This window comes from Perognathus longimembris, chromosome 6, assembly GCF_023159225.1.
Source record: "Perognathus longimembris pacificus isolate PPM17 chromosome 6, ASM2315922v1, whole genome shotgun sequence".
Classification (NCBI taxonomy): Eukaryota; Metazoa; Chordata; class Mammalia; order Rodentia; family Heteromyidae; genus Perognathus; species Perognathus longimembris.
Window position 1 is genome coordinate 26,881,743 of NC_063166.1, and position 14,715 is coordinate 26,896,457.

The 14,715-nt window shown below is 48.1% G+C and overlaps 1 protein-coding gene across 1 annotated transcript in view; it reads left to right on the forward strand.

The window, feature by feature from the left end:
- Gfod1 (glucose-fructose oxidoreductase domain containing 1) overlaps positions 1-12,920 on the forward strand; it is a 95,624-nt gene extending 82,704 nt beyond the window's left edge. Inside the window, exon 2 of the mRNA XM_048348450.1 lies at positions 11,752-12,920. Coding sequence (XP_048204407.1) covers positions 11,752-12,671 — 920 coding nt within the window. The 3' untranslated portion in view covers positions 12,672-12,920. The remainder of the gene's footprint in view (positions 1-11,751) is intronic.
- The last annotated feature ends 1,795 nt before the right edge of the window (positions 12,921-14,715 follow it).

Genomic DNA, 14,715 nt, shown 5'->3' on the forward strand with positions numbered 1-14,715 from the left:
TATCTACTGTGTCTAAGACATTGGAAAGGTCCTCACTGGCTTGGCCCAAGTCTTGTGCAAGGCTGATGAGTGACCAAACTCCAGCCAGATTTGCTCCAGTGCTGTATGGTTGCAGAGTCCTTGGCAGTCTGCAAGCATTTCTTGGTATTGGAGCATGCTCTGTCCATTATAGCCTTCTTGGGACTCAGTTCCCAGAGGCTGAGGGCCTTTCTTGTTCTGCATGCTGACCTCACCAATCCTGTACTGTCACACAACTCCCTGCCACCAACTTCTTTAGAATTATAGTGGCCCTGAGAGCTAACCTGGGTTCTTTTATTTGGATCTGATACTAAACTCAGCCCACATTTCTGAGCACTTTCAGGGCTGGGCCACTGTTATGTTGTCCTCTAAGCGCAAGTGTTATTATTCCAGCTTTTAGCTATTATGGTGCATGTCTCAGAGCTTGCAAATTTGGTCACATTCCTCTAGCCTCCCTTTTCCTTCCCTAACCAGTCATGCTAGTCCTTGGCTGCTTTCCTAATAAGCCCCCAGTGGCTCTCCCATGCCCAAATCAGCCCTCCACAAAGGGATCTGAAAGCTTGGAAACCTATGCTACCTATCAGAGTAGGATTTCAGTTGCCAACAACAGAAACTACAAGGCTGACTTTTTTCAGAATGGAATTTTGGGAAAGGACATTAGTTCTTTACAGATGTGGTACAGGGGAGACTGGGAAAGATGATTTGGAAAACAAAGGGTATGAAGAATGACAGTTCCAATGTCCCCAGTGACCCCTTCCTGGGTGGCTGGACTCTGTTGCTGGCCCTGGCTGAGCAGGGAGCCCCCTCCTAGGTGTCACTGCCACTAGAGCAGTGCAGGAACCTGGGTGTTGCTGCTCCTGCAGCGTGGATCTGCTCCTTCTTCCCTCGTTTAGAAATCTCACAAGCCAGATGTATGCGCTTGCCTGCACTGAAAAGGCTTCTGGGAAAGCAAGCAACTGGCTTGGTTCTAACTGTGGGACGCTGTGCCTCCCACCAAGGCTTGCTTATGAGAAGTTTCCCAGCACAGTGTGGGAGATTCAGAGGCTGGAAAGCTTCTCCAAATGACAGATCTCTGCTACCCACTGGCCCCTCCTAGTCCCCCTCCCAACAGATGCTCACACCCAGTTATTTACACTATGGATTACCTGTCAGTTTCCAACTGTGGTCACCTTGCTCTACCACTTCCCGAGTGAGGTCACAGACTTGGGACAGGATCATGGCGGGGAAGGGTAGTGGTGGTGGTGGTGGTGGTGGTGGTAATGTAGATGAAGGCACTGGGAAAATGTGTTAATAATTATCAATGTGTTAATAATTATCAACACCTGTCTTAAGTGGAATCTGGCTCCCTTGGGGCTGTGGGGGGGGGGGGCTTCTCTTTGTTCTAACTGTACTGGTTATTTGCGTTGAAAGATATAGACCAGGTTCTCACAGCTGGTGCATTTGTTCCCATTCCCTCTGGCTGATGGAGGAGCCATTGGTTCTTTGTAAGACAGCTGGGAGAATGGGTAGGTTTTGTTCCTCCAAGGACCATAGTTCCTGGGCTGCTCTGGGTGAAGTAAGAATGAGCCTCGGTGGGTCCCTTCAGCCCCCTGCTTTGTGGAAGTGTTTGTGTGGCAAGCCCACTGACCTCTGGTTCCTTCAGCCATGATGGATGGTGCCTGCTTGCCATAGGCTGGAGCTGGCAGAGGACTTCTTGTGTTTAGCAGTGGGAACTATGTCCCCGCAATGCTGGCTTGGCTTCCCCAGCCACTGTTCTTCCTGGTGAGCATCTTCCGGTTGCTCTGGCCTATGCAGCGGGGTGTGGTGCAACTAGACAGTCAACCTGCCCCACACCTCCTACCCCTGACCCTCCCAGACACAAGCCTGTGGCCCAGAGGGACCCCAAGGGCTTGAGCTTTCTTATAGTAAGCCTTCCCACATAGCACTGATGTGCTCTAAGAGAATGGATTCATTTCTCTGTCCATTAAAGAATTAAAAGACAGGGAAGTGTTTAAGGTATCCAGAGTAAGTTTATTTGAAAGAGAATGGAGAGAAGCCATGGGAGGAAGTAGCAAAGCCCTCCATCCTGAGAGGGGCCCCAAAGATTAAGTCCTAATTGGGGTCCTCTTGGAGGGTGGTGATTAGAGTATGGGGCTCCTCCCATACCTCCTCCTGGGCTTTGTGCTGATTTGAGCCATTGGTTACCTATGGGTTGCCCTGGCTCTTTTCATTGGTGGAGCAGACACCCAGGGCATTATGGGAATAAGCAGCAGTTGAGCCGGATTCCGGGGCACTATGGGAACAAGAAGCACCCGTGATGGAACACATGTTATCAGCTGTGTGTTATGTCTGCCACTTTTAAATCCATATCTACCTAACAGTCTCACCTTTTCTCAATTTCATCTCCATGCAGCTCTCTTCTCTAGCTAGAAAATAGGAAATAGTTTGGGGATTGTACCACTGAGGTGCACCCCAGACCTGCCACACTGCTTGGTCTTAGGCAATCAGAATCTGAGCCTCAACTTCCCCATTCTGTATAAATAGAACAAATGGCACTGGTGTGGTGCTAGCATGAGCGCACGGGAAACTTCCCACACAGAAGCAATTTTGTCCCCTTCCTACCCTGTGCTATACCTGCTTCTGCTACTACTGCCTAGAGAGAACCAGATGGGGACACAATTGCCTTGGTAACACAGAGGCTAATAATAGGTTTTAAAACCCTGGAGTACCTCACTGAGATGTTCTTTTTGATGGAGTAAAAAAAACGACTGAAAGAGCTGGAAACAAAGGAAGTTTGAAGAGAAAGCAGACAAGTCAGAGACCTTGTACTAACACGTCCTGGAGACAAGATGCCTCCTTTTTGGAGGGTGGGAGTAATTTCTAGAGCTCTAGGCAAGTGATGCAAATGAGCAGGCTCATTCTCTGAAGCCATTCTAAAATGACTTTTACACACACACACACACACACACACACTTGTCATTACTGTGACTAATTTTAGGCAAAAACAGGACTACCTGGGCTACACTAATCTAACCTTGGAAACTCAGCAGTGGTGGAGGATTCTAGCTGGCAGCACAGGAGGAAGTCAGAGAGATGGCAGGAGTGAGTAGGACTTGACTTTTAGGATCTGTGATTGGCTTAAAAATACAGGGCATCGGCATAAACTAAGGGGAAAATGAACTATGAAGCTTGTGGGCAGGGACAGGTGGGGAAATTGGGGGAAAGCGAAGGAAGGTGTGACATTGTTCAAAAAGCAACATACTTAATTACCTGACTTATAGAACAGTAACTCCCCTGCCTAATACCTTTATAATAACAATAACATTTTATTTTAGAAATGCAGGGCACATGGCATTCAGGGATGTCAGCACAGTTTGAAGCTGGTGGGGAAGCGAGGGCCTCAGTCATTCCAACCACATAGCACTCAAATTAGCCAATAACCTGAGTGGGCTTGTAAAATGACCTCATGAAGATTAAGTCCTCCTGAATTCCTGATCTAGAGAGATGAAAAACAGCACTCAAGGATTGTTTTAAGCTGCTAAGTTTGTGCTGGTATATTACAGTACCCATGGAAAGAAAAGGAGTGCAGCAAAGCCATGGGGACTGTGGAGACGTGTCTAACCACAGATCTAATGATAGAAGACACAACACAACTACCACCAATTGTATTGCAGGCTCTGGGGAAAAACCAATGTCTCTGGGTCTTTCCATTTTTTTCAAGAGACACTAAAGACAGATAGCTTTATCCTGCTTTCAAACAGTGTATCTTCTGGGCAAATGTACTTCACTAAAGCCTGAGTCCTACTCACTGAGGAGTTTCCTGCATTTTCCTTAATTTGTTTTGTTGCCTGGTTTGAAGTGATGATGGAGTTTCTCTTGGAAGCATTGATCTTCCATTAATAACAAAGTACTAGAGTTTTGTTATTGGGACTGTGGGGGGCTTTGGGATTTCACAGGAAGCTTCTCCTGTTCCGGGTTGTGTGATAGGAACTTCCTTCTTCCCTCCCTTTCCCTTCATTCTTTAAACTCAAGGCCTTGTACTTGCTAGGCAGGCACTCTACCACTTAAGCCATATCCCCAGTCTGTGTATAGCTGTTTTTGTTTTTTGATAGTCTCTTTTTCCCTCACTTCTCAAGACTACTCATGCCTCTCACATGGCTAGGATTCTAGATTCACAACACCTAGACTATTGATTGAAAGAGGGTCTCCCTTACTTTATGCCTGGGTGGGCCTTGAGCCATGACCCTCCCTATCTCTACCTTCCACACAGCATATGTTTTTTTCCTGATTAGCCAAGCTGATGGCAATGCTATACATCCCTCTTGCTAAGTGTGTGGGTTGGGAATGGAATTGAAGTCCCAAATAGTGTTCTCACATCCAGCTCTACCATTTCCATTTTCTTTTAAGGAGCTCAGTCCTTCTTAGTTGATGGACTTCTTAGTTTGGTGGACTAAGGGATCAGCATTCCACCCTTTGTCCCTTCATTACAGGAGGTTCCTACTTCTATGGGGAAAGTTGTCAACCTGACTTGGATTGAATCCTGGCCTATTCAGGCATGAAGTGGTCTTAGCTTCTCCACAACAGGTATGGTGGTGCATACCTATAATTTCTAGTTACTTGAGAGGTGGTAGGATGATGACTTTGACATGAGCAGTCTGGGGCAAAGTAAGCATGAGACCCAACTTAAAGGGCAACTACAAACACAAGGGATGGGATACAGCTAAAGAGATAGGGGGGACTGGGAATGTGGCTTAGTGGTAGAGTGCTTGCCTTGCATGCATTAAGCCCTGGATTTGTTTCCTCAGTACCACACAAACTGAAAAGGCCAGAAGTGGCTCTGTGGCTCAAGTGGTAGAGTGCTAGCCTTGAGCAAAAGAAGCCAAGGGAGAGTGCCCAGGTTTTGAGTTCAAGGCCAGGACTGGCCAAAAAAAACCGGGGGGGGGGGTGCTTGCCAGCATGTACAAGCTCCTGAGTTCAACCCCAGTACCTTTCCTCCTCCCCCAAATTAAAAAGTAGGGCTGCTCCCTAGAGTAGTGATCCCTGAGGTATCAGGTATCATTTGGCTATTTGGGAGCACCGCAGCATTGCTTTCCTGCCCAGGGGAAGTCTGCAGGAGACAAAGCCCCCTGGGCAAGTGGTTTGCTCCCCAGGTAGCTGAGCCTGTGCAGCCCTTTCCTGCCCCATAGGTGCCATAGGTAGAAGGGCCCAGGGAGCTGGGCGGTACCTGTAGAGGACAGAAGCCTGGATGTAATGGCAGCAGTGGCCAGTGTTGAGGGAGGAAATGTTCATGCAGCAGTGTGAGAATGTATAGAAGTCACAGGAGCTCCTGCACACAGAGACGGCTGGGAGAACAGGCTTCTGACCTGGGGGATGGGCCAGAAAGACCTTGGTGGGGGGATGGGGATGGCTTTCAGGGGTCCTAGATCTAGAAAAACCCTTCACCTTTATTTTAGGTTAATTGCAATTGCCATGGCTGTCAGCCTTGCTCACTTCCTTTCATTGGCTGGGACCTCTTTCAGAGCCCATTGCAGTGACGAAAGAGCTGACCCAATTCCATCTCAAGTTCAAAATCAGGGTAGAAACTTAAGTGACTTTGGGACTTGGGATGTTACCAGCTGAGCCTGAGGCCCCCACCCCCAGTTGCCCTGGTTTCTGCTCTCTCCTGAGTCCTCTGGCATCCTGCACTCTGGCATGGCATCCTGCATTCTGCCATGCAGCACAGGTGTGTGGAGCTGGTAGGAATGGAAGCATGAAGCTCTGGGTGACACAGAGGAACCTAGCCAGCCTTAGGACAGGATCATCAGAGGCAGGAAGAACAAAACCTTGAGACCAGGCAGGCTCAGAAGTGAGATGATCCGAGTTCAAGGTCCAGCTTGATTTCTCATTGAGTTGTACTCATCCTCTCCAAGGCCCATCTGTAAGGAGAGAGCAGTGTTAGCATTTACAGACATGGTCCTTTTTTTGTTTGTTTGTTTATATCACCCCATGAGGCAGATACTCAGCCCCTATGGCTGGACGTGGGTACACAGAAAGTGTTCATTGCTATTTGAAGTTGTATCATTATGACGGGAACTCTGCTTTTGAGATGGGGATATTTGTCAGATGTGGGGACTGAAGATCTGGCTTCACCTCTATGGTGGCACTTCTAGTTTACATGGAGGCACTACCTGTCTTCCAGTGCTGTAACCTCCAAGAGATGAGGAGGGAAAGCCAAGTCTTTCATTCAGGGTGCAGCACAGCAAGGTTACAAACAACCTGTCTGTTCACACACAGTACCCACTTCTGTCTGTAATACCAGGGGTGTTTCTTGGACTTTCCTTGTTTCTTAAATGTAAACCCCAGTCTACTCAATCTCTCTTGAGCCATATTCTTTTCAGAACTTAAGGAATCTGTCTCAGGAAATTGCAAGATATGCACAGATTTTCTTAATCTAATTTTTTTTATAAAGGTGATGTACAGAGATGTTAGTTTCCTAAGTCAGGTAATGAGTACATTTCTTTTTGGACAGTGTCACCCCTTCCTTCACTCTATAACACAAGATTTTTGTCAACAGTTCAGTTTTATGTCATTTCTCAGATTAAGCACCTTGTTTTCTCTTTTTTCTTGCCAGTCCTGGGGGCTTGGACTCAGGGCCTGAGCACTGTCCCTGGCTTCTTTTTGCTCAAGGCTAGCACTCTACCACTTGAGCCACAGCACCACTTCTGGCTTTTTTTTTTTTTTTGGCCAGTCTTGGGGCTTGAACTCAGGGCCTGAGCACTGTCCCTGGCTTCATTTTGCTCAAAGCTAGCACTCTGCCACTTGAGCCACAGCGCCATTTCTGGCCGTTTTCTGTATATGTGGTGCTGGGGAATCGAACCCAGGGCCTCATGTATACGAGGCAAGCACTCTTGCCACTAGGCCATATCCCCAGCCCCCACTTCTGGCTTTATCTGTTTATGTGGTGCTGAGAAATCGAACCCAGGGCTTCATGCATGCTAGGCAAGCACTCTACCGCTAAGCCACATTCCCAACACTGGATCACTTTTTTTCTAGTGGGATATAATCTAACATCTGAATAGGCAAACTTAAACATCTGCTTCAGAACCCAGCTGAAATGTCACTGCTGTGGCAGAGGTAACAAAATGAGTTTGACAGTCCCCTCCTTCATAGTATCTCTGATTGGTCATCCTCTTAATTTGCATGGTCTCTCTAATTATCCTTTTAGATTTACGTGCTGTAATCATTCAAATCTTGGTTGCTCTTCTCTACTAAACTAGCTCATTTTTCTCACTTGTTTGTTCTTGGTCCTTTTGCCTATGAGGTTGAAAGGACAGCATATAATAAAGGTAAAGACCGCCCTGCTTGAAATGTAGAGGCTGTATGTGTGCTAGGAGAAACTCAGGTTCTCTCAGATGTGCCATCTTTCAGGGGCTTTGCCAGTCTTTTCGGACAGCTGCACGCCACCAGAGGACCAAATCCACTTGGCTTGCCAAAGATAAGGGGCTGTCAGAGCATGGGATAAGCAGGAGGCACCGCAGGAAGAGTCCCAGCAGGGTTAGAGATAGAGTGTGTAAGTGCAATGCTCTGGCAGGATGGAAGCTTTGAACTTCCAGGCGATTTTATTAGGAAATAGCTGTGGTACCTAAGTAGTTGTCAGCCTTCAGGTACCAAGGGCTGAACTGGCTGATCGGGGCAGCCAAGGCACCCACTGTGCCAGAGAGCAGAGAGCTCTGGGTTGTTTTGGAGAGCTGTCTGTGAGAACCTTTTGCCTAGCCTGTGCATGGAGTATCAGGGCAATAAAAGCCTCATCTCCTGGTGGTTAGAGACTGAAACCAGGACTCTGCCACAGGTAGACATCCGGAGTTCAGGGGAGCAGCAGTCTGAGGTGCCTTTAGGGGTACATGTTTAGAAATTCCCTCTCGAGGACTGAATCCCCCCTAGGCTAAAGGGATCTTTTAGTTCAGTTACATAAAACTCATTGGGCTTTGGAGTATGCCAACCTGCTTCTGAACTACTGATTGATGCAGTCCTTGGGATTTGATTTCAGGGCCTTGTGTTTGCTAGGCAGGTGCTCTACCACCTGAGCAACATCCCCAGCCTTTTCTGCTTTAGTTTTCAGAGAGGGTCTTTCTATGACCCTTCTCCTGCCATGCAAACACCACACCAGCTTTTGGTTGAGGCAGAGGTCTCAATAACTTTGCCTTGGCTGGCTTCAAGCGGCACCCTTCCATCTCCGCATTCTGTGCAGCTGGAATGACAACCCCTGACATTCATTTAAAAACTTCAGACAATAAGCAAGTACCCTGGTCATGCAGGTGAAACTTGGTCCTCCTGTCTGTCTCACATGGCTCCCAACTTCAGCCCCATGAGGCGGTGGGAAGGTTTCTAGCTCTCATTTAATGTTTGTGACTGCATAGCTCTGACTTTAATTACTGATGGGGGTTCTTGTACTGCAAAAAGGAAGTTTCAGGCTCAAAGGCTTCCCAAAGTGCTGTGTCCTTTCTGCAAAGCGATCTAAGGCAGAGGAGGATTCTGAAGCTTTCCATACATAGAAGGGAAGTCCCGATGAGTTCTCTGCCACCCACCCAAGTGTCCATCTTGTGGAAAAATGAGGTAACATCCCATGACACCCATTTCTAGGTTCAGGGACTGCTCAGGGAATTGGAAGGTGATGAGCAAACAGGAGGATGGCCAGCATCCATGAGTGCCTAGAATGCTGGCCTGTTGCTCTCCATCCCTGTGAATCCCAGAGCTTGGTGAAACATGAAAGAACTCCATGACACTTCCCCCTCTGATATTCTGTTTGACATTCTATGTATTTGGCATGAAGTGGGACCCACCTATTCCAAAGACTTGCTTAATCCTCTCCATCACATTTCTATGAAAAACACCTTTGCTAAGCTTGAAGCTCCAAAGGTGCTGATCTTCAGCCTTAGAGCAAGGACACCACATTTTACTCCACGTGAGCAGCAATGTGAAATCTGCTTGCTTACAAAGGTCAGGGTCTTACAGCTCTCCAGGGCTCAAGGACTGGGATAGATCCATGGGGGCTGGGACCTATTAGTCATTATGAGCATAATCATCCTTCAAAGACTTTTCCTGCCTCATCTATTTTTATTCTCTTTAGTTGTACAAAGGGATTTTAACATGTCACATTATGAGTACAGTATATCTTGTTCATCACTCTAGATATTATGTAAAAATGTGAAGAAAATAAAAATCGTAGGGGTAGTGGTATATAACTCCATGATAAAAACTTTTTACTTGGCTTAGGTTGTGCAAGGCCCTGGGGTACCATCCACTGGTCCTACTGAATCAGTCATAATCCTTCTAAGCAACCACTATAAACATTGGAGGTATCACCCTGCATTTTTCCTTTGTCTCTTTAGCGGAGTTGAGCTCATAGTGAGTGTATCATGGAGTCAGACCTCTCATGTACATTCATTCCATCAGTCATCTTGCTCACTGGATCAGCCCGGAAAGAGATGCCTGAAAGACAATTCAGAATCTTTTGTGCGCTCAACTCCAGTTTTCTTCACCTATCTTGTATTGCTGGGCATTTAAAATAAAATCACTCCCAGATTTTCAAAGAGTTGTTTCTTTAGTAAATAATGCAGCTAGAAGCACCTTTGGGCATGAAGCCCTATTTCTAAGGTTATTTCATTATGGATTCCTAGAGATTTGTTCCCTTCGGTGTGAGGGGATCACCACAACTCATCTGTGAAGTGTGGATGCCACCAAGCAGGCTTGGAAGGGAGGCATTTGCTGAGCTGTGAGCAGAGGAAAGACAAGGAATTGCAAAGGACAGCCTTTATCCTCGGGGAACTCACTAGATTGTAGGGGACCCCTGCATACAGAAATAGCCCAAAGGCAGAGAAGCATGTCTACATAGGGCCCGCTATGGGTTTCAGGATGGACCAGAGTACACATTCCTCTTGCATTTTCTAGAGTTTCAGCAAGATCTTTTCTCCTTTTGTTTTTCACAATTGTGTGTGTGAGGGGCAGTACTAGAGCTTTTTCACTTAAGGCTGGCACTTGAGCCACAGCTTCACTACTGGATTTTTTGATGGTTAGAGATGAGATGCTCATAGACTTTACTGCCCAGGCTAGCTTGGACTTATGATCCTCAGATCTGCACCTCCTGAGCAGCTAGGGTTACAAACGTGAACTACCAGTGCCTAACTCGTAATTCTTAAAGCACCACTGATAAGGAGATGGCAATCAGGTATCCTGGAGGCAGAGGCCAGAGCTTAAGTCCCATAGGTGTGAGGCAGGTCCTCTTCTCTCTCCACTCATTTTCTATCTCTTCCTTCTTCCCTCTCCCCCATTTCTCCTCCCTCTCTTCTCTCCACCCCTCCCACTTCTCCTATCTTCTTTTTCCTCCTATTCTCTTGCTCTGTCCTCATGCTGGTTCAGGGCCTCAATGCTGATGCTCCATTATGTGAGCCATGCCTCCATTTCTGGCTTTTTGCTGGTTAGAGAGTGTCTTAGATTTATCTGCTTGGTGATCCTTAGATCTTAGCATCCTGAGTAGCTAGATTACAGGGGTGAGACAGCACTGGGAAAACCAGTGCGTTTTCTAAAGATTCCAGTTGACTGCTCCAGTGGAGGTGTTTTTCCCATTCCCCATCATTCTTATTCCCTTTGATCCTTTGTTTGCTCTATACCCAAACCCTACTTAGTACATAAAGGGCTCTCAGAGAGGCATCTTGTGGCTCTAATTTATTCACCCATTACAGGACATCACAGGAGTCTAGTTCTTATGTGGCCCAAGAGTCACTGGCCAAAAGCAACAAACCACCGTGAGGCAGAGGGAGCTGAGAGGAGCCAGGCTGTGCCCACTCCTCCCATGTGATGAATACCTCACCTCATCTTTATGGGAAGAGAAAGACCATTAAACCTTGGCCTAGAATGAAAAATAAATAAGCAAGATTAATGCTCCACATCTAATCCAGGGAATGAGCAGGAAGGGGAGGATGGATGAGGGGCTAGGCCTTCAGAGTTACCATTAAGAAACTTCTCACAATCAGACCCACTTGGGCAAGGGTTTGAGATTTTATACACACTCTGCTTCTACCCAGATACCATGCTCCTTTCTATAGAGGGTATATATTTCTCATCTAAACCTATATAAGGCCTTGCACATAAGATAATCTTAATTAAATATTTCATTTATTTTTGTGCCTTGGCACTGACCCTTAGCTTTATTGCTCAAGGTTAGGTGGCACCCTACCATTTCAGCTCAGCTCTACTTCTGGCAAATAATTGGAGATTTCCTTGCTTGGGCTTGCTTTGAACTACGATTCTTAGATCTCACTCAGGCTCCTGAGTAGCTAGAATTAAAAGTGCGAGTCACCGGCACACTGTATATACTTCACTAAGCACTGTAGACATATAACCAGAGAGTATTTTTAAATATCTTATATGAGCCACCCCGCAGCCCTGTTTCCACTTATATAGAAGTACCAAAGGAAGTATTTTATATCATTAAATGATCAATTATTTCTAAAATATGGGCCTATATTCATATACCTAAGGAATAGCTCTTTAAATCCATACCAAGGGTTTAATGACTTTGGCTTGCCTATTTAGAGACTACTGAAGCGTGTTGGGATGTGTACATATATGTACACACACATATGCCTTATGCGGATGTATGTCTGTATATAAGGTATTAGACGGTATGGTTCCTAACTGCCCAGCTTCCCGCCCCGTGTGTGGCGCCCCGCCCACCCCCGGCACCGCACTCACCTGCTGCTCTCGCTCCGCCCGCAGGGATCGGCAAGAACGTCATCTGCGACCGCACGGCCACGCCGCTGGACGCCTTCCGCATGATGTCGGCCGCCCACTACTACCCCAAGCTCATGAGCATCATGGGCAACGTGCTGCGCTTCCTGCCCGCCTTCGTGCGCATGAAGCAGCTGATCGAGGAGGGCTACGTGGGCGAGCTGCTGGTGTGCGAGGTGCAGGTGCACAGCGGCAGCCTGCTGGGCAAGAAGTACAACTGGAGCTGCGACGACCTGATGGGCGGCGGCGGCCTGCACTCGGTGGGCACCTACATCATCGACCTGCTCACCTTCCTCACCGGCCAGAAGGCCGTCAAGGTCCACGGGCTGCTCAAGACCTTCGTCAAGCAGACGGACCACATCAAGGGCATCCGCCAGATCACCAGTGATGACTTCTGCACCTTCCAGATGGTGCTGGAGGGCGGCGTGTGCTGCACGGTCACCCTCAACTTCAACGTGCCCGGGGAGTTCAAGCAGGACGTGACGGTGGTGGGCTCAGCCGGCCGCCTGCTGGCCGTGGGCACCGACCTGTACGGACAGCGCAACAGCGCCCCGGAGCAGGAACTGCTGCTCCAGGACGCCACGCCCGTGAGCAACTCCCGGCTGCCCGAGAAGGCCTTCAGCGACATCCCCTCGCCCTACCTGCTGGGCACCGTGAAGATGATGCAGGCCGTGCGCCAGGCCTTCCAGGACCAGGACGATCGGCGCACTTGGGACGGGCGGCCCCTCACCATGGCTGCCACCTTTGACGACTGCCTCTATGCGCTGTGCGTGGTGGACACCATCAAGCGGTCCAGCCAGACCGGCGAGTGGCAGAACATCGCCATCATGAAGGAGGAGCCGGAGCTGAGCCCCGCCTACCTGATCAGCGAGGCCATGCGCCGCAGCAGGATGTCCCTCTACTGTTAGACCTGAGGGGAGGGGGGAGTCAGGCCTTCTGCTTGGGGCCCAAATGAGGGGACGTGTATAGGGGAGGAGGGGGTGGCTGGGTTATATGCCATCAGGAAAGCTGACCCCCCCCCCCCTTAAGATCCCAATCAAGAGTGTGGGGTGGTGGATCACTCAAGCCTGTAATCCTAGCTACTCCGCAGGCTGTGATCTGGGGATCGCAGTTCAAAGCCAGCTAGGAAGGTCCATGAAATTCCTATCTCCAGTTAACCACCAAAAAACCTGGAAGAGGAGCTGTGGCTAGAGTGGAAAAAAAAGCTAAATGACAGCACCCAGACCCTGAGCTTAAACTCTAGAATCCTTACACACAAAAAGTGGGGGTGAGCTGAGCTCAGGACCTGGGAATATTGAATTCTCCTCCTTCCCCAATCCCCACTCCCCACATTGGGCTTTGCATGAAGAGGAAGCAGGTTTGGCACCCTCTCCTTTTCTAGGCTTTACTGTGAGAAGCCAGGAGGGGCTGGATTCCCTCCCTACCTCATCCACCCACACATCTTAGCCTCCCTTGCAAGCCCAATGGGCCTCCAAGGTCAAGGCTCTGTGTCAGATGGCAGGCTCAGTGGGAGTCTCCCCACTCCCCATACCCCTAGGAGAGGCCACTTTTCCTCACTTGCCCACATAAGCTTGCTAGTCTAGGGAGGGAGGGTTGAGAAAGTTCCTGTTCCAGGAAGTGAATTTTTGTTCAACTTGAAGTGTCTGCAGGAAGAATACTTAGCAGCAGAGTGTACAGCTTCCAGCATGGTCTCCCTTTATTTAGGAAGCAGGGCTGTAACTAGCTCCTAGCCCTTTACCTGGTGCCTTAGGGGAATGTCATGAATGGCAAAGGAAGGCTCACCAAAGGAGAGCAAACACACTTCATGGAAATAAGATGAAATATAAGCTGTCCCTTTGGGTTTGTCAAAAATAGAGAGTTGGAGCATGGCAGAGGTTCCAGGCTGGAGTGTCAAGGTGGCCCTGTCCTGTGCTTCAGGCAGCCTTGATACCCCCCTACCCCATTCAGTATGGGCTCCACTGCAAAATGCTGTGCTGCCTGCCCTCCAGCACTGAGAGACAGAGCATGCTCCTAAACAGAAGGGAAAATGAGTGTAGCCTCAGAGTTGCTTTGGGCTCTAACATCCCTATGCTCACCAACCTAGGGAAGGCTGTTCAGGCAGAAGCCTCTTCCTGTAAGAAGGGTTAAGGCACATTCCTTCACATTGGTCTTGGATGTCCAGATTCTGACACATGAAAGCTTTTGAGTAGGTATTAAGCAAAACAAAAGCATAACAAGAAACAAATGTTAGTGTTGTGAACTTAGAGTTCAGAGCCCTCTGAACTCTCTCTGAAGGGATATGTGGAGAGTGGAGAAGGCAACTTGTAGAAGGTATCTTTGACTGACTCCCTGTCTGCCTTGTCTTTTTACTCTATTTTCAGAGCTTACATGATGGAGAACCAACCACAAGCCCAGAGTTTGCTCAGCCAAAAGGAACAGCCAGTCACATACAGACACACACACATTTGTAAATGCTGCCGTCAAATACCACTTAAATCATTTTGAAACATTCAGGTCTGCTCTCAGGAGACCAAGTGTGTTTTGGAAATGGGGGAATTATCTTTTCTACCCACTCTTTCTGCCTCCATAAGGCACTTACTTGCAAGGCTGGAGGTAGACTATTCCTTGTGACTCTAGCCTTAATCATCCACTCCCTGAAGTCAAATCAGTGTCTTTAGCCTGCGACTAAGAGTTAACATTTTCTAATATCTGGCTGTAGAAAGGAAGAGCCTATTCCCCCCATGTCAGAGTAGGAAATGAGTGAAAATAGTCCAGTAGTCGGGCATGTTCTCCATTGTCCAACCTGAGTCAATACCCTCAAGGCCCTGGCTAGAGTGGCAGTCATGGAAGGTCCAAACACCAGGAGAGATGGTGAGCATGTTCTAGTGCAAAGAAGTAGGAATTGATTTGCTGAAAATCACACTACTTCCTGGTGTCCCATATGGTTCTGATTGGTTGACTCACTTCATGGAT